This window comes from Physeter macrocephalus, chromosome 4 (genome assembly GCF_002837175.3).
Source record: "Physeter macrocephalus isolate SW-GA chromosome 4, ASM283717v5, whole genome shotgun sequence".
Lineage (NCBI taxonomy): Eukaryota > Metazoa > Chordata > Mammalia > Artiodactyla > Physeteridae > Physeter > Physeter macrocephalus.
Window position 1 is genome coordinate 78,575,131 of NC_041217.1, and position 22,497 is coordinate 78,597,627.

The 22,497-nt window shown below is 38.7% G+C and overlaps 1 protein-coding gene across 1 annotated transcript in view; it reads left to right on the top strand.

Moving 5' to 3' along the window:
- Nucleotides 1-22,497, top strand: part of WARS2 (tryptophanyl tRNA synthetase 2, mitochondrial) — an 87,519-nt gene that overhangs the window by 59,377 nt on the left and 5,645 nt on the right. Inside the window, exons 3-4 of the mRNA XM_007123649.3 lie at nt 8,603-8,683; nt 12,139-12,224. Coding sequence (XP_007123711.2) covers nt 8,603-8,683; nt 12,139-12,224 — 167 coding nt within the window. The remainder of the gene's footprint in view (nt 1-8,602; nt 8,684-12,138; nt 12,225-22,497) is intronic.

Consider the following 22,497-nt stretch of genomic DNA (forward strand, 5'->3'; position numbering starts at 1 on the left):
CTGGGAGAAAAACTACAATACTGCAGTGTCTGGGGAGCCAAGTGAAGAAAGAGAATCAAGGTGGAAGAAGTAATTAGTTGTGTCAAATGCTGTTTAATATGTCAAGTAAGATAACAACTTTATCTTAACCATTAGCATTGCTGACTGTGGTGAACAGTTGTAGTGGAGCACTGGAGGTGAAACCTGATTGGAGTGGGCTTAAGTGAGAAGGGGAGACTCGTCAAACACAGCAGCAGCTCTGGCATCTTTTTCTTCATTGATGAGAACCCATTCTCCCCACTCACCTTTTGAAAGGATCTGGAGTTGGCTTTGATTTGAGGGCCATCTATTCCTGTGGGGAGAAAAATTCCTGTCTGGAGGAAAGCGGAGATCATGCCAAAGATCAGAAAATCAGGACTACTCAAACTACATTATCTTTATTGCCACGGAATAATTAATGGATGATGCATCAAAGAAGAGTTGTGATGAATTCCACCTGCATAGTTTTTTCAACAGCCTTATTGAGATAAAATTCATATACCATACAATTCACTCATTTAAAGTGTACAATTTAATGACTTTTAGTATATTCACAGAGTTGTGCATCCATCGCCACAATCAAGTTTAGAGCATTTTCATCACTCCGTGATGAAACCCAGTACCCACTGCCCCTCTCCCCTCTCCATGGCAACCTCCAATCCACTTTGTCTTCTATGGGTTTGCCTTTTCTGAACATTTCATACAAGTGGATTATGTGATTGGCTTCTTTCACTTACCATAACATTTTCAAGTTTTGTGTATGTTGTAATATTTATCAGTACTTCATTTGTTTTTATTGTGGAGTAGTATTCCATTGTATGGCTATACCACATTTTGTTCATTCATTCATGATGAGTCAGTGAACATTTGGGTAGTTTCCACTTTTCCAGATGTTTTCCACATGAAAATGCTACTCTGAACTTGTGTATAAAGTTTTTGTATAGTTACATGTTTTTGGTTATCTTGGTATACATCTAGGAATGGGATTGCTGGGTTACATGGTGACTCTATATTTAACATTTTGAAGGACTGTTAAAGGGTTTTGAAAGTGGCTGCACTACTTTGTATGAGAGTTCTACCACCAATGTACAGAGGGTCCCTGACTTAGGATGGTTCACACATACAATTACAATGGTGCAAGAGCAATAAACATTCAGCAGAAACGGTTCTTCGAACTTTGAATTTTCTTTTTTATTTTCCTGGGCTAGCGATACGCAGTTTGATACTCTCTCATGGTGCTGGGCGTCAGCAGCGAGCCACAGCTCCCAGTCAGCCACAAGATTACGAGGGCAAACAACTGACAGACACACTTAATGACAGTTGTGTACCCATACAACCAGTCTGTTTTTCGCTTTCAGTACAGTATTCAATAAATTACATGAGATGTTCAACACTTTATTATAAAACAGACTTTGTGCTAATTTTGCCCAACTGTAGCTAATGTGTTTTGAGCATGTTTAAGGTAGGCTAGGCTAAGCTATGATGTTGGGTATGTTAGATGTATTAAATGCATTTGCAACTTAAGATATTTTCAACTCAGTGATGGGTTTATCAGGAAGTAACCCCATTGTAAGTTGAGGAAGATCTGTATAAGGATTCCAAGTTTTTCATTTCTTTCCCCCAATTTTTTTGTTGTCAGTCTTTTTTTATTTTAAGTATCCTAGTGAGTGTAAACTGGTATCTCAATGTGTTCTGTTTTTCAGTGTGGTTTTGATTTGCAATTTCCTAATGACTAATGATATTGAGCATTTTTTCATGTGCTTATTAGTCATTTGTATATCTTCTTTGAAGAAGTGTCTTTTCAAATCCTTTGCCCATTTTAAATTGGATTATCTGTCTTTTCATTGTTGAATTATGAGTTTTTTACGTAGTCTGGATACAGCTACCTTATCAGACATGATTTGCAAGTAACTTCTCCTATTTTGTGAACAGTTTTTCACTTTCTTGATGGTGTCCTTTGAAACACAACATTTAAAAAAATTTTTTTAACATCTTTATTGGAGTATAATTGCTTTACAATGGTGTGTTAGTCACAAAGCACAGAGGTGATCTCCCTGTGCTATGCGGCAGCTTCCCACTAGCTATCTAATTTACATTTGGTAGTGCATATATGTCCCTGCTACTCTCTCACTTTGTCACAGCTTACCCTTCCCCCTCCCTATATCCTCAAGTCCATGCTCTAGTAGGTCTGTGTCTTTATTCCCGTCTTACCCCTAGGTACTTCATGACTTTTTTTTTTTCTTAGATTCCATATATATGTATTAGCATAGGGTATTTGTTTTCCTCTTTCTGACTTACTTCACTCTGTATGACAGACTCTAGGTCCATCCACCTCACTGCAAATAACTCAGTTTTGTTTCTTTTTATGGCTCAGTAATATTCCGTTGTATTTATGTGCCACATCTTCTTTATCCATTCATCTGTTGATGGACACTTAGGTTGCTTCCATGTCCTGGCTATTGTAAATAGAGCTGCAATGAACATTTTGGTACATGACTCTTTTTGAATTATGGTTTTCTCAGGGTATATGCCCAGTAGTGGGATTGCTGGGTTGTATCGTAGTTCTATTTGTAGTTTTTTAAGGAACCTCCATACTGTTCTCCATAGTGGCTGTATCAATTTACATTCCCACCAACAGTGCAAGGAGTGTTCCCTTTTCTCCACACCCTCTCCAGCATTATTGTTTGTGAAACACAACATTTTAAAATTTTGATGAAGACCAGTTTATCTGTTTTTTCCTTTTGTTGCTTGTGCTGTTGGTGTCATATGGACTAACGAATCACTGCTTAACCAAGGTCATGAAAATCTACTCCTATTTTTTTTCTAAGCAGTTTATAGTTTTGGCTGTTATATTGAGGTCTGTGATCCATCTTGAGTTAAGTTTTATGTATAGTGAGAGGTAGGGCTACAACATCACGCTTTTGCTTGTAGATATATGCCTGTAGATGTTCAGTAGCCCTAGCATTATTTGTTGAAGAGACTATTCTTTCCCCCAATGAAGTGTCTTGGCGTCTTTGTTGAAAACCAATTGACCATAAAGGTAAGGATTTACTTCTGGACTCTCACTTCTTTTCCATTGATCTATATGTTCTATCCTTATACCATACATTTTCTAAATTACTGTAGTACTACATTGATCGATTTTTGGATGTTAAACCAAGCTTGCATTTCTGGAATAAATCCCACTTTATTATGTTGTGTAATTCTTTATATATGTTGCTGGATTTAATTTGCTAGTATTTTGTTGAGGGTTTTTGCATCTATATTCATGTCATTGGCTTATAGTTATTTCTGTTATGATGTCTTTGCCTGGTTTTGGTTTCAGTATAATACACACCTCCTAGAATGAGTAAGAAAGTGTGCCCTTGTCTTTTATTTTTCTGGAAGAGATTGTGAAGAATCGGTATTAATTTTTTCAATGTTTATGGGAATTCACTAGTGAAATCTGCCCTCCACCCACCACCTAGGGTTCATTTTTGTTGTTGCTATATTTGCTTAGTGACTTTTCTGCAGCAATTCTGTAAATTCTGTTTGCATAGTCATGTGTGGCCACTGCAGTCTCTGCTGGATTAGCTTAGTACTCAGATAATGATTGAGTAGAAATGTCTAAATGCTTTGGTCCTATATTTTCAACCCTTTGCTGAGGGGCTTACACAGGGCCTCAAGGTGAGCTAGAGGTAAGAGATTAGGGTCTTCTCAGATCTTTCCTGGACGTATGCACAGCCCTGCACATACTTGTGGCCTGCTGGAGGCCCAGGAATGTGTCAGGTCTTTTCAAAGTACTCTATAAGCATATCATTTCCCAGCTTTTCTCCTTAAGTTTTCTAGACAGCCTCTTGTTTTCTCCTACTGGTATCAGCACCTCAGGCAGCTGTAATATTAAATCATTGCTGATGATTATATTTGAAAAGTGTCCTAGGGCTAGGGCTTTTCCCACTGAGTGAGCTCTAATCAGGTCAAATAATAGCCAGCCCTGCAAATGGGGCTTTTCCCCATTTTCCAAATGGAGAGCTGTCAGACAGGCCGAGTAGTGATGATTCTCTGGGGCTGGATCTTTATGAGGAGCTCCAAACCCTAATATTCCCTTCCAGTGCCTGCTAGGCTGCTGTTTTCATGGCTACCACAGATATGGGGAGAGGCTAATGGGAATCGGGCAAGTTAAAATGCCACAAAGCTCTCTGTTTTTACTGGGATTTGGATGTTTTTCTTAAATAAATACTCTTCAGAATATTGCAAACCTTTGGCTAATTTTCCAGAGTTTTGTAAAAGTTGACTTTGACAATTTTTGCTTGTGTTCTCATTGCTTTTATGGAGGAATAGATTTTCAGAGGTTGTTGCTCTGCGATTCCAGAAGTCCCTCCACCTTATTTTAAACACCAGAAATGTTTTAACTTTTATTCAAGGCCAAGTATAGTTAGATTTACAAGCCTTTTACCTATTTTCACAAACTGAACACACCCATGTACAAGTTACATGGGTAACTTGCATTGCTCTTTATGCCCCTTTCCAATCACTAAACAGCCCTTCCCTAAGATAACCTGTTTTTAAACTTAATATAATTTGAACCATTTAGTATATACTCTTTTATGTCTGTCTTCTTTCATTCCACATTATGTTTGTGAGATTCTTTCCTGTTGTTAAATGTAATTCAGTCTTCCTCATTGCTGTAGTATTCCGTTGAGTGAATATACCACAATTTATACATTCTCTGTAGGTGGGCATTTGGATTACTTACAATATGGGGCTGTTACAGTATACTCTTGCGCAGATATTTTTGTGAACATATGTAAACATTTTTGTTAGGTATATACCTAGAAATGGAATACCTGGGTCATATGTTATATGAATGCTGAGCATTAGTGGATACAGTCAGTTTTCAAAGTTGGTGGACCAATTTACATTCCCACTGTATAAGAGTTCTGTTTACTCAATATCCTTGCCATACTTGGTAGTATTTTGGGTTTTTCATTTTAATCATTCTGGTGAGGGTGTAGTGGTATCACATTATGACTTTAATTTGCATTTAATGCATTTGGCCAATTTGTATAAGGTTATCTGCTTTTTTCTTATTAATTTGTAGGTATTCTTTACATAGTCTGTGTACCAGTATATTCCGTATAGGTTTGCAGATAGCTCCTCCCACTCTGTGACTTGCCTTTTTTCCCTCTTTTAATGGTGGTGTTTGATAAAGAGATGTCATTAATTGTAATGTAGTTTCATTTATCAAGATTTTTGCTTTATGTTTAGTACTTTTTAGATCATATTAAAAATCCTTACTGACCAAAAGAAAGATGCAATCAACTGACTTAATTTTTTCTGTAAATTTTTAAAAATTTTTAAATATTTAGGCAGAACATTTTAGTCTACCCTGAAGAATACCAGTGTTTCTCCATGAGTGTATTTTACAGATGATTGTCCTCTTTCATTCACAAAAACACCAGCAAAGCATCAAGTCTTATACAGCTCTATTCCAAAATATCTTTTATTCCTTCCTTTCAAACCCAGCAGTTCCACTGAGTATATTTCTTACCCCATTTATTTCTAATCACCCTGTCTTCTGTTTTCAGAGATAACAGAACCCATTAGAGTTGAAGTTCCCTCACTTTCTGCTCTCCACTCCTATCCCACAAGATAGATCCTCATCTATATTTATTTCTCCTCCTCCTATTTCAGTGGAAGATGTAGGTCTATCCCACCTTAAAAAACAAAACAAAATTTTTATTCTTAATCCCTACTAGTTACCTTCATTTCTATACTCCTTAAAAAAGAAATGTCTTACACATGTGATAAAATTGCATTGAACTAAATACACCCACACAATGAATACATGTAAAACTGGTGAAATCTAAATAGGGTGGATGGATTGTATCAAATTCAGTTTCCTGGTTGTGATATTACACTGTATTTATGCAAGGTGTTGCCACTGGGGGAACCTGGGTGAAGGGTATACTGGATCTCTCAGTATTATTTCTTACAACTATATGCAAATCTATAATTATCTCAGAATAAAAAGTTAAAAGAGTCTTTCTAAAAGTTATCTATAGTCATAATAACTACCATTTATTGAGTGCTTACTGTGTGCTAGGTACTATACTAAGCACTGTCAGGTGGATACTGTTGTTAATCTCATTTTATAAATGATGAAACTGAGGCACAGAGAGGTTAAGTCATTTACACAGGGTTACCCAGCTACTGAGTGGCAGAACTAGCATTCAGATCTGGTAGCCTAAGCTCAGAGAGAGAGTTCTTATCCACTCTGCTATAATTCTTGTACATCTGCCTTCGTATTCTGCCTCCTAGTCACGCTTCAACCCATCCCTCTATAATAGATTTAGCATTCATCCCAATCACTCCCCTGAAACTGCTTTTGCCTGGATCACCAACAAGTCCATTGCTAAATCTAATGGATTCTTTTTGGTTCTAACCATTCTTTCTGCAGCCTTTGTTATTATTGTTCATACATTCAACAGATATTTATTGAGCACCTACAGTGTGCCAGATTCTTGTTTTACAACAGTGAATAAGATGGGCAGAACTGCTGTTAACTGAAGAATACATATGTCTTTACTTGTTATAATTAGGAGATCAGAAATCTTAAATCACTGCTGACTTGTTTGTGGATGGTCAACAGACCACCTTATTGTTCCATGCTTTTGTTTTTCTGAGGCTAAACCAGATTATATTGTTATTTTGTTTGTGATTTCACAACATAAGGTAGAATGTACTATATTTAATACCATTTTCACTTTTCTCCAGATAGAAATCTGACCTTTTCCAAGCAGTTGCCATGAATATGAATAAATTAAGAGAGCTAAATCCTAAAGTATACTACCCTTCTTGTGTAATTATTAATGATATATTAATTTATATGATAAATTATAATATTATAGATAAATTGTGAAAATTAATTGCCTTTGACCTTTTACTTACTTTTTCCAAACAAGGATAATTGAATTAATGCCACATTATTTGGAAACACCAGGAAGATCTCTGCAGAATATTCAATAAGTTTCATTCCATATAGCCAAATAAAAAGCTACTGGAAAATACTTGACTTCATGGAGACATCATGGTAGCTGTTTGCATATCACCAAAGCTGAGCTCTTGAGCCCTAGTTGAAGGAAAGGAATCATCTTGTCTCTTTCCACATGTCCATGGTTATATTCTGTGTTTTTATTCCTTTCCCCAATTCAGTAAAGAAGAAAAAAAAACAAAAACTCTCCTACTTCTTCATATCAAAAAACAGCTCTTGTTTTATTAGTTCTAATGGGACTGTGTTTTGCTTGGTGATTGGAAGCAACTATAATCCTCTTGCTTCCATCCAGGAAGCAAGATAGCTTGTCTGATAGCTGTTTGTTTACAGCAGCAGTTAGCAATTTGCATGGACAGTGCTGTCAAAGTCACTGCCCTCAATGAATCCCAAATGCCTCTTGGAAGAAAGATGACAGATTCAGCCCAGCAACTTGCAAAACTTTAAAAGCGATTCCTTGTCAAACATGTGAAAAACAGCTCTTCCCTCTCCATGACTTGAGGAAAAAAAACGAGAAATTATCTTATGCCAGATGGCGATTCCTTGCGAGTAAAATAGGCCTGGGCTGATTCAGCTTCATTCCTTTATGTTCCATTTGCAAAACCCACAAAGAACACATTTGGGGCCACTTTTCAGAGCTGGCAACAGCCTCTGCTTTTTAAGGAAATCAGATGGGCACACACACAAAAAGCCACAATGGATGAAGGGCTCGGAATCCCTAGGGTCCAGAACAGGATGCATAGGCCTTAAATTCTAGGTCACCAATTAGAACCTGGCCTGGACCCAAGAATCATCCCAATTGTTGCCAGATTTGGTGACTTGATTGAATTTGGTTAAAACAAAAACAAATTGGGAAAAGGTTATATTTTCTTGTTGACTAAACCTCTTCTTAAAAAAAAAAGAAGAAATAGAAACTATCTAAAAACATGCTTTCAGATGATAAAGTGATTCCTAAATTTCAAATTCCTCTGGGTCTAAAGGACTCAGTCTTTAAGTCCAGTACCTTTCTTTGCCATTTACATGTAAGATATTACAGCTGCTTTCATGTATTTAGAATTCCTTTAGAGAGGATTTGACCAGTGTGCATGTGTGCATGTGTGTGTGTGTGTGCATGTGTGTGTGTCTTCTTAATTACATTGGCTTTTTAAATTGACATATAGTTGACTTATAATATTATATTAGTTTCAGGTGTACAACATAGTGATTCAATATTTTTATAGATTACACACCATACAAAGTTATTATAAAATATTGACTAGATGCCCTGTGCTGAAATAGATGCCTCAGGACATAATGAAACCCTCTCACTGTCAGCTGCTTGCTAGGGATGTTGTGAAGAGGATTTAAACACTAGACTAGTAATGGTATTGGGTAGTTTTGAAGATGTCTTCTTCCTCTAAAACTCTATGCATTATGAATTAGCCCCCTTAATTTTTTTAATTACCCTCATTTGGGGTATTTTTAGCCAAGGTAATACCTGTTGTCTGTTTGGTTTTGCCTTATATGCAAGAAGATATTGACCACCTTTGTTAATGTTCTATTTTATTTCTTCAGGTGTCTGAACACACACAATTAAGTTGGATCCTTACCTGCATGGTCAGACTACCCCGATTACAACATTTACACCAGTGGAAGGTAAATGCCAATGATCTGATTAATAAACAGAAAGAAGTTCAGTCCTCATTGCAGCTATTTTTCCTCTTTCTGTTTATTTTTGTGTTAGGCTCTGGGAATCCTGAGTTTGCTGGCCTCCCTGGTCTGTTACTCTAGTGGCTAGCTAGACCAGCATCTTTAACCTCACTGCCTCAGGGTATGAAACGGATAGTAAGAGGGTTCTCTAAGATTCTTTCCAACTGAAAAACTGGATGAAAATATCCAGCTTATTAATTATTTGATTTTATCTGTGCATGGTCGGTCCTAAGTGACCTTTACATAGACTTGGTAATGACTTTGAACGTGCCACATTCTAATTAACAAACAATCACCATTTCTGGATTACTGGACTCTGAAGTTGCCTCCACTGGAATTAACTGGCATTAAGGCCAGAATGTTTTCATTGTGGGGAGAAGAGACAACATATTTTATTTAATATTTAAACAAGTTGAGTCCAAGCAACAGTTCAAACCCACAGAAAAATTAAGCCTGTTCTTTTTCTAAGAAGTTCAGCAAAGAAATATAGATTGGGTAATTCAAAGTACTTTACTCCCATGTATTTTTGCAATTGGATAACCTGTGGGTAGGTGGCCTGCCACTATGTCAACACTGATATCAGTATCAAGCGTCTTTCCAGCATATTTTCAGGGCCATTGATTTCCTCAAAAGGCTTTGATTTCCTATTTAGAAGGCTTCACATATGCTGAAGAGAGAGACAGAGCTTTAATGTGGCAGTGTCTAAATAGGAGGTATTGGTGATGCTGCAGAATCATTACCTGCCAGGAGTTGGAAACAAAATTTTATAATGTTCTCTACTGTATTTTGGTTTGGGGCAAGACTTTCCCATTTTATCGTGATATGGTAATGCTAAGCTGAACAATGAACGCCGAAATCCTTTTATAAGAACTGATTTAATGGGAAATGCTCCCACTTTTTTTTTTTTTTTTTTGACTGCGTTAGGTCTTCGTTGCTGCGCACAGACTTTCTCTAGTTGGGGCAAGCAGGGGCTACTCCTCATTGTGGCGTGGGGGCTTCTCATTGCGGTGGCTTCTCTTGTGGAGCACGGGCTCTAGGCACCTAGGCCCAGTAATTGTGGCTCGCGGGCTCAGTAGTTGTGGCGCATGGGCTTAGTTGCTCCGCGGCATGTGGGATCTTCCTGAACCAGGGATCGAACCTGTATTCCCTGCATTGGCAGGTGGATTCCTAACTACTGCACCACCAGAGAAGTCCCTCCCACTTTAAAATAGTGTCTCAGGACCTCCTGGTAACACGTTACTAGTGAATGATTCTGAAGAAGGCTTCTACTAGTCTGTGATTTCTTATCTTTGGGGAAAACATGGATTTCAAAGCCAGTCTTAATCACAGAGCATGGTATACTGCCTTCTATGGTCATTCCTTCATTAACAAATACTGGTGATGCTTTCTGCTAGTCTCATATCACGCTAAGTGCTGGAGGTATTGCAGTCACCAGGATGGATGGATGCAGCCCCTTTCATGAGGTTTATAGTTTATTTGGGAACAGACAGTTAAACAAACAATCAAAGTGTAAAAAGTTTTAGGAGGGAAAGGTTCCAGTTCTATGGGAAGAGCTAAGAACCCCTAGGTTGGTTTTGATTGGGGCAGTGAGGGACAAAACAGTGGGGAGGAAGGGTAGGGTCAGGGCTGGAGAGATCAGGGTTATTTGGAGGATTGATGAGATAGCACAGATGTGAGGCATCTGGGGCCCATAATAGGCATCCAATAAGTAATAGAGCTCTCCACACCTCCTCACTTCCTTTGTAGTTTCAAGGTCCAGTATTCTAATATAAAAAGACTATAAATCTAATACAGTAGCAATTTTTAAAGACTGGGTTCTTTTCCCATTTGCTCATTTCCAAATTAAATTTTTTTAAGGGAATTCCTTTATTTTTATTTTTTATTTATTTATTTTTGGCTGTGTTGGGTCTTCGTTTCTGTGCAAGGGCTTTCTCTAGCTGCGGCAAGCGGGGGCCACTCTTCATCGCGGTGCGCGGGCCTCTCACTATTGCAGCCACTCTTGTTAAGGAGCACAGGCTCCACACGCGCAGGCTCAGTAGTTGTGGCTCACGGGCCTAGTTGCTCTGCAGCATGTGGGATCTTCCCAGACCAGGGCTCGAACCCGTGTCCCCTGTATTGGCAGGCAGTCTCTCAACCACTGAGCCAGCAGGGAAGCCCCCCAAATTAAATTTTTATTATAATTACCCTATGATCATTGCAAACTGGTCTTTATCATGAACATTGTAATAAGGTGTACTGAAGGAATGGTATGGTCAAACTTTCAAATTTCCTATGGACGGCCTATAGCATTAGTAGCGCTGTAAGCCAGAAACTACTTGAAGTAACTAGAAAAATTTGTAACTAAATTATGGAACATTAAGATGATTAAAGAGAGAAGCTGTTGTTTTCAGACCCAGTCTCAAAGGGTGTGTCTGCATTTTGGTTGGGGAACCCCGAGTTGTGAGCACGTGAGTTTGGTCCTCAGAATCATGCAAATTTATAAACTGAGTTGTTCATTTCATTCAGGAATCTTTGGATTTCAGGGAAGTGATTCATATTAACTAAACAAATAAAACTTATCTACACACCAAAATATACCAAAATATCCATTTATCATTTTACAAGATATGGTATACCTAGGCCTTAGAAGCAATTACCAGTGAACTGCTCACAATAGTCCCTGCTAATAAGTAGCTCTGCTCAGAAAGCCAGATTCCCTGCAGCAAGGGAGTTAGTATCACTAGGGCTCACATTCAGCACCCAGTGCTCGCCAGTTGTTCAATATTTCTAGTATCACCTCCAGTGTTTCCATCAGCTTCCCTGTTAAGGAAATATTTTGGTTTATACAACCTGTACTGTTTATTGGATCACTTCACTCTCAGGACAGATAATTAGGATTGGTTAGATGAAATTTTCTCTTAGTTTCATTGTTTTTAATGCCATGATTTTTAGGTTTTTTGTTTTGTTTTAATGTGATTTTAAGAGAACATTACAGTTTTGTCAATAGCAGAGTGTGAGACTTTCTGGGAAGTTTCCACAAACAGTTTGATGTTAACTAATGTTAATTTAGAGAAATTTAATTTCATGGTATATTCTGACCTTCCCTGTGAAATTTAGAATTTATCTGATTTGGAACCTAGAAAATCTTATGTCCTTACTTTAATAAAATGAAAAAGAAATAGTGGCATTGCAGGATCGTTTCAAGGGGCAGTGGGGAAGCGGATTCACCTTATTCCTGCCTAAGGCTGGAGCATGGAGACAAGCCAGCCAGAAGATGGCCAGAGTTACTAACAGGAACTGAGATAGAATGTTGTTACAGGTGGCTTCAGATCACCCCTTGCTTGCTTTAAAGATTTCCTAATTTAGCATTATAATTAGGTTCATGTCAGATTTGTTTCCCTCCTCTCTTTTCACCCCCGCAGGCAAAGACTGCCAAGGAGAAGCAGAATGGAACCATGGGCCTGCTCACCTACCCAGTACTCCAGGCAGCTGACATTCTGCTGTACAAGTAAGGAGCAGAGTTCACCCCTCGTCCTAGATGTAGTCATGCTGACAAGAGAATGTCTCACCAAGAGAATGTCTCACCTATCTCAAAAAGATTCGGTTCACGGGGAAAGATGGGTACAGAAAGGATCAGACACATGAATCTATTTGTGTCTGTTCCCTGGTAATAATACTAAATTATAGAAGTATGTTTTAATGTGAAACTAATAATATTAAGAAGTAGCCCTTAAATAGCACTTGCCATGTGTTGGAAACAATTATAAGTGCTTTACATACATTAACCCATTTAATCCTCACAACAACCTTATAAAAGCTATACCAGGGCTTCCCTGGTGGCGCAGTGGTTGAGAATCCGCCTGCCGATGCAGGGGACGCGGGTTCGTGCCCCGGTCCGGGAAGATCCCACATGCTGCGGAGCGCCTGGGCCCGTGAGCCATGGCCGCTGAGCCTGCGCGTCCGGAGCCTGTGCTCCACAACAGGACAGTGAGAGGCCTGTGTACCACACACACACAAAAAAAAGCTATACCATCAACATCTCTAGTTTACAGATGTGAAAACTTAGGCTCAGAGTGGTTAGTAACTTGCCCGAGGTCATGTTCTAGCAAGGCTTGGACCCAGGATTTGAGTCTAAAAAGTTTGGGTAAAAAATCTGTTCTCTTAATCACTATAGAATATATCCTTCCCTAGTAATAATTACACTTCAAGAGTTTTAAACGTTGATTTCTCATATAATCTAGACTCTCAAGCAATGCTGTCCCATAGAATTTGCTGCAGTTATGGAAATGTTCTCTACCTGCATTAAGACCATAGCCGGTAGTCACATGTGGCTATTGAGCACTTGAAATGTTGACAGAGGAACTGAATTTTAACTTGTATTTAACTTTAATTAATTTCAATTTAAATAGCTGCCTGTTGTAGTGGCTACTGTATTGGACCTGCAGGTTGAGATCAAGTTTTTCAACATAATATAGGGTGCCCTCACTTTTCTTGGACCGATAATCTATAAGTCAGCTACTGCTGCTCCTTACAGGTCTCAAAACTATACAACTAGAGGATACGTGCACTCTCTGTAGGGCTGGCCAGGGCTTCTGACCCCGTTCCTCTCCCAATTCTTCCCTTCTATCCCCACATCACCTCCCTCGGCCCCCATTTGGCCTTCTAGAGATAAAGCTTCCCAGTCAGCATACAGTCATGGCCAAACCTTGCTACTGTGAAAGCGTCTAAGGAAAAAGAGAAACTATATGGGTCTTTTTTACTCCTTTCCCCTAAAACCTTGACCCCATAAAAGTGATTCTTCGGGGCTTCCCTGGTGGTGCAGTGGTTAAGAATCCGCCTGCCAATGCAGGGGACACGGGTTCGAGCCCTGGTCCGGGAAGATCCCACATGCCACGGAGCAACTAAGCCCGTGCGCCACAACTACTGAGCCTGTGCTCTAGAGCCCGCGAGTCACGACTACTGAAGCCCGCGTGCCTAGAGCCGGTGCTCCGCAACAAGAGAAGCCACCACGATGAGAAGCCCATGCACTACAATGAAGAGTAGCCCCTGCTCACCGCAGCTAGAGAAGTCCTGCGCGCAGCAACAAAGACCCAACACAGCCAAAAATAAATAAAAATAAATTTATTTAAAAAAATAGTGATTCTTCTGTGGGAAAACTAGAATTCTTTGCATGTAAATGTGATAATAGCATGGAGATGACAGTATATGTACCTTGTGACATGACCTCAGAGCCCTCGTGCAATTATGATGGAAACAGCTAGAAGAGTAGCTGCTTAACTTTACATATAAGGAAGGTCCATGTACATGCAATCTATCTTTAATTCTGATTCAAACTTATATGTTAGGATTATGTGTCTGTTTGATATATTAACTTGAATGCTGGACCCCTGATGCATTTATTATTTATAATAAGTAACTTTTGACTTATCCTGGGAAATCTAGAACACTTTTCTCCAGGAGCAGCAAATGAAAATCTAATGAGGGTCTAATAATATATTTCCCAGTGAAGTAGCATATTTACTTAGAAAGGTTCTGTAAAGAACTTTGGTTTTGTCACCTGTAAAGATGAGAAAAATCATTATTAAAGGATCAAAATGAAATCTGTCACTTGGCTATGATTGATGATGATGTCTTTGACTATTAAATCTTATGTCTAGTTTCGTTTTCAAGGGCTACTTCTTCATAGAACCAAAGGCTGATTTTTCATCACCAGGATTTGGAAGCACACAAGCACAACAGATTTCTTCAACAGTTCAAGAGCTATAATGGGGGAGTCCTCTGAGTTCAGGGCTGTGAAAAGAGTAAACCTGAACAAGAATGATTGCCCTCTGTGATACCATGGAGCACAGAGTGGGAAGGAACTTTAAAGGGCCTCTTCTTCAACTCCCTTGCTTTACAAATGTGGCCCAGGCAGGTTAAGCAATCTTCCCAAGCCATGCAGCCAGACAGCGGACAGAGGAACCTCAGAGCGTGATTATGGTCTCCCGAGGCCAGTGCTCACCTTCCTTAAGGAGTCAGTCGTTGTGTTAGGAAGCAAGATAGTCACATGAACAACCAGAGCAATATAGATAATATATAACAAAGTGATGATGAATTTATTTTTATCAGGTGCCCAAAAATACAATCGTCAGAATGATAAAAATCCTGCAGTTTCTTTCATTCATAAAGTGCATTAATGGGACATAGCTCAGGGGGTTATTAAACAGATTATGTATGAATTGATATCACCTAGTATATACTCAGTACAAACATTTTTAAGAGTGCAAGCAACATTTTAAAAGGCTGATATTGGCAGAAATATCTCCTTAACATCCCCAAATCTGTCATATCATCTACCTTTCTTTCAACCCAAGCCTGAAGTTGAGAATGTCCTCTTTTCTTACACAAAACAATAATTATTTCAGAGGGGGCAGGTAAACACCAAGAGCTTTCCGATAGCTTCCTGTCTGTCTTACTCTGCCCAACATCAGCAGGTAGTCACAGTCCGTTAAGGCTTCCAAGGATAAGTAGTTCTTCTCCAGCCTCAGTAACCCCAGCCTACTCCCAGTAGCAAAAAAATTCCCATACTATGAATATTCCTTCTTTAACGCTTATTGATCTATTTGGTGGTTAGAATATGTACTAAGAATGCCATAAGATCCCTTTCTTTTTCCTATTTTCTGAAAAGAAAATTATCGTGGTATATGTTTTTCTATCCCCTTCAGGATTCTGATATTTTATATATAACTTGTTAAACAGACAAAAGTATTTTTCTACAAAACTAGGTAATTATCAATATTCAAGATGACTGTCTCCTACCTTAGCCTAGAAGCTAGAAACTATCTACCTGTAATGCCACGATTAGATCAAAGATGTGGAGCTGGGGGCTTCCCTGGTGGCGCAGTGGTTGAGAGTCCGCCTGCCAATGCAGGGGACACGGGTTCGTGCCCCGGTCCGGGAAGATCCCACATGCCGCGGAGCGGCTGGGCCCATGAGCCATGGCCGCTGAGCCTGCGCGTCCGGAGCCTGTGCTCCGCAACGGGAGAGGCCACAACAGTGAGAGGCCCGCGTACCGCAAAAAAAAAAAAAATGTGGAGCTGGTACCTGCATGCTCCTTTTCTAAAGAGAGATAGCCCTACGTTTCTTTCCTGTCTGGTCTCAGGCTGGACATACTGCTACCAGCCACTATGCTCCATCCCATAGACTCTGTTCCTTTGAGCTTCTTCCTCCTGCCATCTTCCTCCAGACTATTGCCCGGGGCGCCATTGCCACACCAGGGCATATGTGTCATTTGGACCACTGCAAAGTGTGCAGACAAGTACGATAAAATCAGCTCTGTCTACTACAACATTTATTCTGCTAACATACAGTTCTCATGTATATCACTGTGCTTCCTTCCAAGTTTAGAAATTTCCTAATTGCTTGCTAATAAGTAGCAGGACTCAAACCCAGGTCTGATTTTTAGCCTGTACCATTGTTTTGCCTATAACAGAGCTCAAGCACTTGGGGTTACTTTTTGGTTTTGTTTCAGATATTTCTGGATTTTGAAAAATATCATAACTAGAATGTCTATGAATATATACATTATAAACATAGATAAATACAAAAAATAAAAATAGATACAAAAAACATTCATATTTTCTCTCACCAGAAAATGTATATGTGGCCTCTTCATAAAATGTTGATGTGCAGGGCAATTATAGATTTCATGTTTGCTTTTGTCAAAATCAGCATTAGAATGAGTGGTACATGGTGGGCTGGAGAACAAACATGAGGGAAGGGAATGGAAGAGGAGCCTTCCAGATAGTGTATGAGAGATTTATGTAATTGTTTTGGCAGAACTTCGTAAGGAACCCAGGAATGGAGACCTGAGACCATCTTAAGCTTGAGAGCATAATAAAATAGCAGGTATTTGAAGAGAGACAAAATACTCAAAAATAACAAGTGTTTATAATTTTTTATTTTATATCGACATTATTATTCTGAATATCTAAGTTCCAATAGCTAGATATATATATTAAGTAAATATTTCTCTCTCTCTCTATATATATATATATACACACACACACACACACACATATATATATTCACACATACATAGTTTTTATTAACATACAGCAAATACTTGTTAAGTAACTGTAATGCCACTAATCTAGAAAAATGCACTATGCATGGACTTGAGGGAAAGGGGAGAAGGAATTCACATGTGAGCATTATTTGCTAGGTGCCATATTGGCTGCTACACATACGTTATCTATTCAGATTCTCACAACAGCTCTGTAAGACAGTTAAGTGGTGTTATTCCCATTTTACAGATAAAAAAATGAAGTTTTAGAGAGGTACCACTAAGTCTGCTCAACTAGAGATGAGAGTGATTACCTGGGCTACTGAGTTTCTCTTTCTCAAGAACTCGAACAGAGAAATACAGGAAGAGGATATGAAGATAGTGAAAGCAAAAGCTGAAATGACATGGGAAAATGTGGAAACAGAGGCCTCAAGGAACTGTGAGTAAGCAGAACCAAAACCAACCCCAAGCCAAGAGTACAGAGTGTAAGATGATTGGTCGGAAACGTCAGACTTGGTAATTCCAGGGAGAAGCTGAGTTGCTATAATGTCGGAGGATCAGACCACTGCCATTGAGAACAGTTGAGATAATTCATTCCTAAAACTGCTTTGGAGACATCTAGTTTCTGCATTACATTCTTTCTTTGCAAAGTCCGTGTGTCCTGAATGTTTATGAGATTCTGAAACCTGCTGGCCAAATGTCATTTCAGTACTCTGCTGAGGTTCACATACTTACCCACAACAGCCAAAGCAATCATTTCTTCTCTTTCTCTTTCACTTTTGAGCTATCAGACAAGCAGCTACAGTAAACCAGAACCCTACTGGAAAGCAGTCTGAGAAATGTAGCTTACAGGCTGCTAGCCCGTGAAAATCAAGAAATAACGTAGAAGGAAACAATGCTGCTGAGAAGTCAAGAGACAATCCAGTACACTCTCCTAAAACCAAGGGGAAGCTATTTGTGCACTTTTAAGGACAGAGTGAAATGATTTGTACTTTTAAAAGAACTAATTAAAATACACAGAATGAGTTATAGGGGCACAAGAGCAGCCGGGGTAGTCTATTAAGAGGCTCTTTCGTTAGCCTATTTAGACCATGATGGTGACAGTGAAGATGAAGAGAAGAGACAAATTTAAGAGATTTTAGGATGTAAAATGGATAAGATTTCATAATGGATTGGATGTGTATGAGAAAGAGCTATCAGGGATGTCCCCAGGTTCCTGACTTATGCAGCTGGATTGATGGTGTTGCCATTCATTGAGATAGGGAATACTGTAAGAGGACTAGCCAGAAGAGTTTATAGCTTCAGTTGGTGTTCTCTCTCCTCTTGGAAGCTTTAACTGCCTAGAAGTTAAAACCTTCTTTTTATCTCTCATAGTACTGGCACCAGGCCTTGCATAGCATAGGTCTTCAATAAATAATTGCTAAATTAAAGAGTCATTACAATATATCCAACAAGCAACCAGTGGTGGTGAATTAATCCTTTACAAAAGGAAAAACGGCACCAAACTCCTATCGCAGCCAGGCTGGTTAAAGGCAGTAGCGCCGAAAATGCATAAACACAGCCAAAGAAGCAGGAAAAAAAAATAAGAGAACAAATCTCTGTGAGCAGATATTTGTAGGCAATGATTATTCATCTGGACACTAATTCTGCCAGAGGGGTGGGGTGGATCCCAAGTAAACGTAGATGCCACAGGGAACTAAGCAAAAGAAAAATGGTTTAGTCACCAAGGAAGATGATCAGACGCATTATTGTGTGACAGAAGTTGTAACAATCAAAATTATGACAGACTTTTGTTTTATGTTGTGTCTAAGAAAGTACAGTCAGGGTAAGTAAAAAGAAAATGGGGAAAAAGAGAAGACATATTAATATGGAGATCATTATGTAGGGTATACATTTTAAAAGAACAGCACTAAATTATTTGAAGTGAGAGGAAGACCGTGAGGAGAGAGGTTGAAATGTGAAGAGAATCAGCCCCATAAGTGAGCAGAATCAAAGACAGACTGAATTAATGTAGAGTGTAAACTCAATGGATGAGAAGTAAGGGCCAAGATAAATTACAGGAGGTGAAAGGACCAGCTGGAGCAGAGGGAGGAAAGACTAGAAACAAACAAACGAAAATCAGATGAAAAAGCCAAGTGGAGCAATAGGTCCAGGTGAAAAAAATTAAAATTTTTTTAATCCTTTTTTGAAAAAGCAAAACCTCACAGAATTGTAAGAAAAGAGGCTAGGATCCGACATAAGGCAAAGACACATGCAGAGTCATTATGAAAACTAAATGTGTTTTCTGTTTAGTTTGGTTGCTTGGTGAATCTGGAACCATTTTGACATGTGGAAATATTCATTTTGATGTGCTTAAAGTGTATTGATTATGGTAATTGTTTTTTCTGTGTTAGTTGCAGTCCATTGTGATTTCCTATGGGCTACTGTAATTGCTTTTTAACCTGCCCTGCTGGCTAATTTGGTTTGGGGGAGTCAAGGTAACCTCTGCATGCCAGCCTCACTATAATTACAAGACAGGAGCGCAAAGTCCAGTCAAAGGAGAGGAATTTAGGAAGGTGGGCGTGTGCACGTACATCTCAGAGAGGAGCTTGTACAGAGTTGTGGACACGAGGGAAACATAAAAAGGAACATTTTTGTTTTCGCCACTTGTCAAGCCAGTGACTTTCTTCTCCAGGCTGTGTGGAAGAGAGCACTGGACATGGCCTAACAATCATTTTGTAGAATTTTCTAAATTCATTTACTGACCTTAGAAGAAGAGAAACTACTTCCTGATCCTTTGTCATGGTCCCTGGATTTTCCCTTTGCCTTCGTTATCCTGTCCCTGTTTTCCTTAAATTAAAAGACTCCTCAGAATTCCTATAACATACCATTTATATTTGGGTATAACCTAATCAGATATATGAACTGCCAGTTTGAAATATTTCTTCTTCCCAAATCAGGATTGCTGCCCAGGTCTGTGACTGTCTCTGGGATTTTATGTTGATATTTATGTTCGTGGTATGAGTCAGCTATCAAAAAGGAAAATGGTCCTGGTTTGAAAAAAGCCACAAGGTACCTCACATCAAGGTCCCTAATATACCTTTCTTGTATCATTTTGTCCTTCATGGTATCAGATATTAATGAATATATGTTATAGCCAGTGTTGATTGAGCTCTTACTATCAGGTATTGTGCTATGCTTGGTTAGCTCATCTAATCTTTGAGGCAACAGTAAGAGGTAAGCACCATTATAATCCTCATTTGTAGAGGAAATGGAGGCTTAGGAACAGTAAGACACTTGGCTATGGTAACGCGCTAGTAGCTGTTGGAGCTATGATTTAGATTCAGTCTGATCATAAGCTGATTTTATTATAATTTTTTTCTTGATATATAACTATATACATTATACTTACTTCCTCTTAAGATCATTCATTTATTGAAGAAATATTTGTTGAGCTTCTCCTACCTACCAGGCAAATCTAGTAGGTGTTGGAAATAGATTGAAAAGCAAGACAAATTCTCAAAAAGCTTATTTGATAGCAGGAGAGAAAACAACATACAATTAAATAAACAAATGAAGTAAAATAATTAGACTAGGGTTAATACTATAAAGAAAATAAATAAGATACTGTGAAAAAGAATAAGAGGGGGAAGCCAACTGTGGAGACGGTAGTTAGGGAAGTCTTCTCCAAAGAGGTGATATTTAAGCTTAGACCTGAAATCAAGGAAACAATAGGCAGGATTTAAGGGAGGAACATTCTGGAAGGATAGAAGAGCAATATGTTCAATAGATCCAGCTCCCTGCCTTAAACATTTGAATTGTAAACTTTCCAGGATATACCATTTTGTTTTCTGTCTTTATAGTGTCTAGTAGTAGGAGAGTCAACGGTCTCTCACAGGTTCATTTCAATGTTCTAATATAGTTTAAGCATTCTCTATTCAACAGGAAAAAATTAAAAATCACTGCTACTATTTCTGTTCTTTTTAACATATTGGTGCATTTCCTCCAAACCAGTTTTTGAAGTTAACATTCCTTGTTTGCACACTGTCTACCAGGCACCAAACTGTGAGCTTTGCATGCATTATTTTACTCACTCATCAAGCAACCCCATGAGTAGGAACTTATTATTAGTCAGCTTTAAAAATGAAATTTTTAGATTTAGTTTGAATACCTCTCCCAGGAACACGCAATTGGTGAGTGGCAGAGCAGGAATCTGACCCCAGAACTGCCTGACAGCAGAGCACCCCCTCTAACCGCTGTGGCCTCTCCTTTATCTGAATGCACATTATATGTATTTTCCAAAAAGCTTGCATCCTGGGTTTTTGGTGGGTTTTTTTTTTGTCTTATATTTTCCCACATCATTAAATGTTTTCTGTTTTTATTGATTTTAATGTTTTCTTTGTTTTCTGCCTTTTGCTATATAGATTGTGGTTTTTTTTTGCTTTTATGTACTCCAGTGATTTGGAAGGTGTGCTTTCTGTTTTTAATTCTAGCAGTGACCATCTTTAAACAAAGACCACCCAAATGAGAAAACAGCCTTTCAGAACTTGTCACAGCAAGAGACTCAGCCACCATCACTTGTGTTCTGCAGGCAAGCAGGGGAGTACAGAGGCTTTGTAGGAAAGAAAGTCTTCAGGGATGCTCTGTTTAGAAGTTGTTGCCACGGGGAAGCTGGAGGCTGACTAACTAGAAATGGGGCATCTTATGTGATTGGTTTGGGAAGCATATTTGACTTTCTCTGGTTGGTCCTGAGTTGGACAAAGCTAGGACAAAGAACTGGAACGTTGGCAGTCATTGACCAAGTCTTGACCATGCTGGGCCCATTGCTGCAGAGACTGTGGTTTGGCTTCCTGAGCTAGTTGCTCCAGAGGTTTTGGGTCCGTTTTATGGCCATATAATGTCTGGCCATTGTCCATTTATGTGCCAGTTTCTTTCTTTTCAAAAATGTGTTTTTGAATCTTTTGCTAATCATTCCAAATAAAAAATGTTATTGTGATATCATGTGGTAAGATGGGTTATTAATCACACTTGTAGATCCTCAGTCTATACTCACACTTCATTTTGATTTTGTAAACTAACCTGGGATTTTCAATAGATGGTTGTTATTTAAATGGCTTGATTTTAGACTACATCATTTTCTATTTCAAATTGTAACCAAAATTTAGACTTTATGTTTTTAGTCTTTACAGCCAGTCCTTATACCTCGGCATCTCCATTTCTGAGTTCTTTAGTCCGTAGATTTGCTTCAAATTTTTTTCCAGTCCTTTACATGCCTGAGAATTTCTTTCCGTTCAGCTTGCCTCATCGGTAAAATGGGATTGAGTACAATAATAATATATTAAAAGTGCTTAACAAAGTGTACAGCATATAGGAAGTGTTCAGTAGCTATTAGCTACTTTATTATCATCATCATCATTATTATTATAGTTCACATATAAAACACAGCTTGGCTAGGTTTTTAATACTTTTTTCTCACAACTCTATAAACATTGTTCCATTGTTGTATTATCAACCTGATTTCTCTTATTTTTGTCTTTATTTTCTGACTGTGGCATGCAGGATTTTTTTCTTTAACTTGCCATTTAAAATTTTTTCTGGGTTGTGTTTTGGTGTGATTCTCCAGTGTTTTTCTCCTGAAACTTGTTGAGTTCCTTCAATATGTATACTCAGTTTTGTTTGCTTACTTGTTTATTCTTTTTTTTTTTTGCGGTACATGGGCCTCTCACTGCTGTGGCCTCTCCCGCTGCGGGGCACAGGC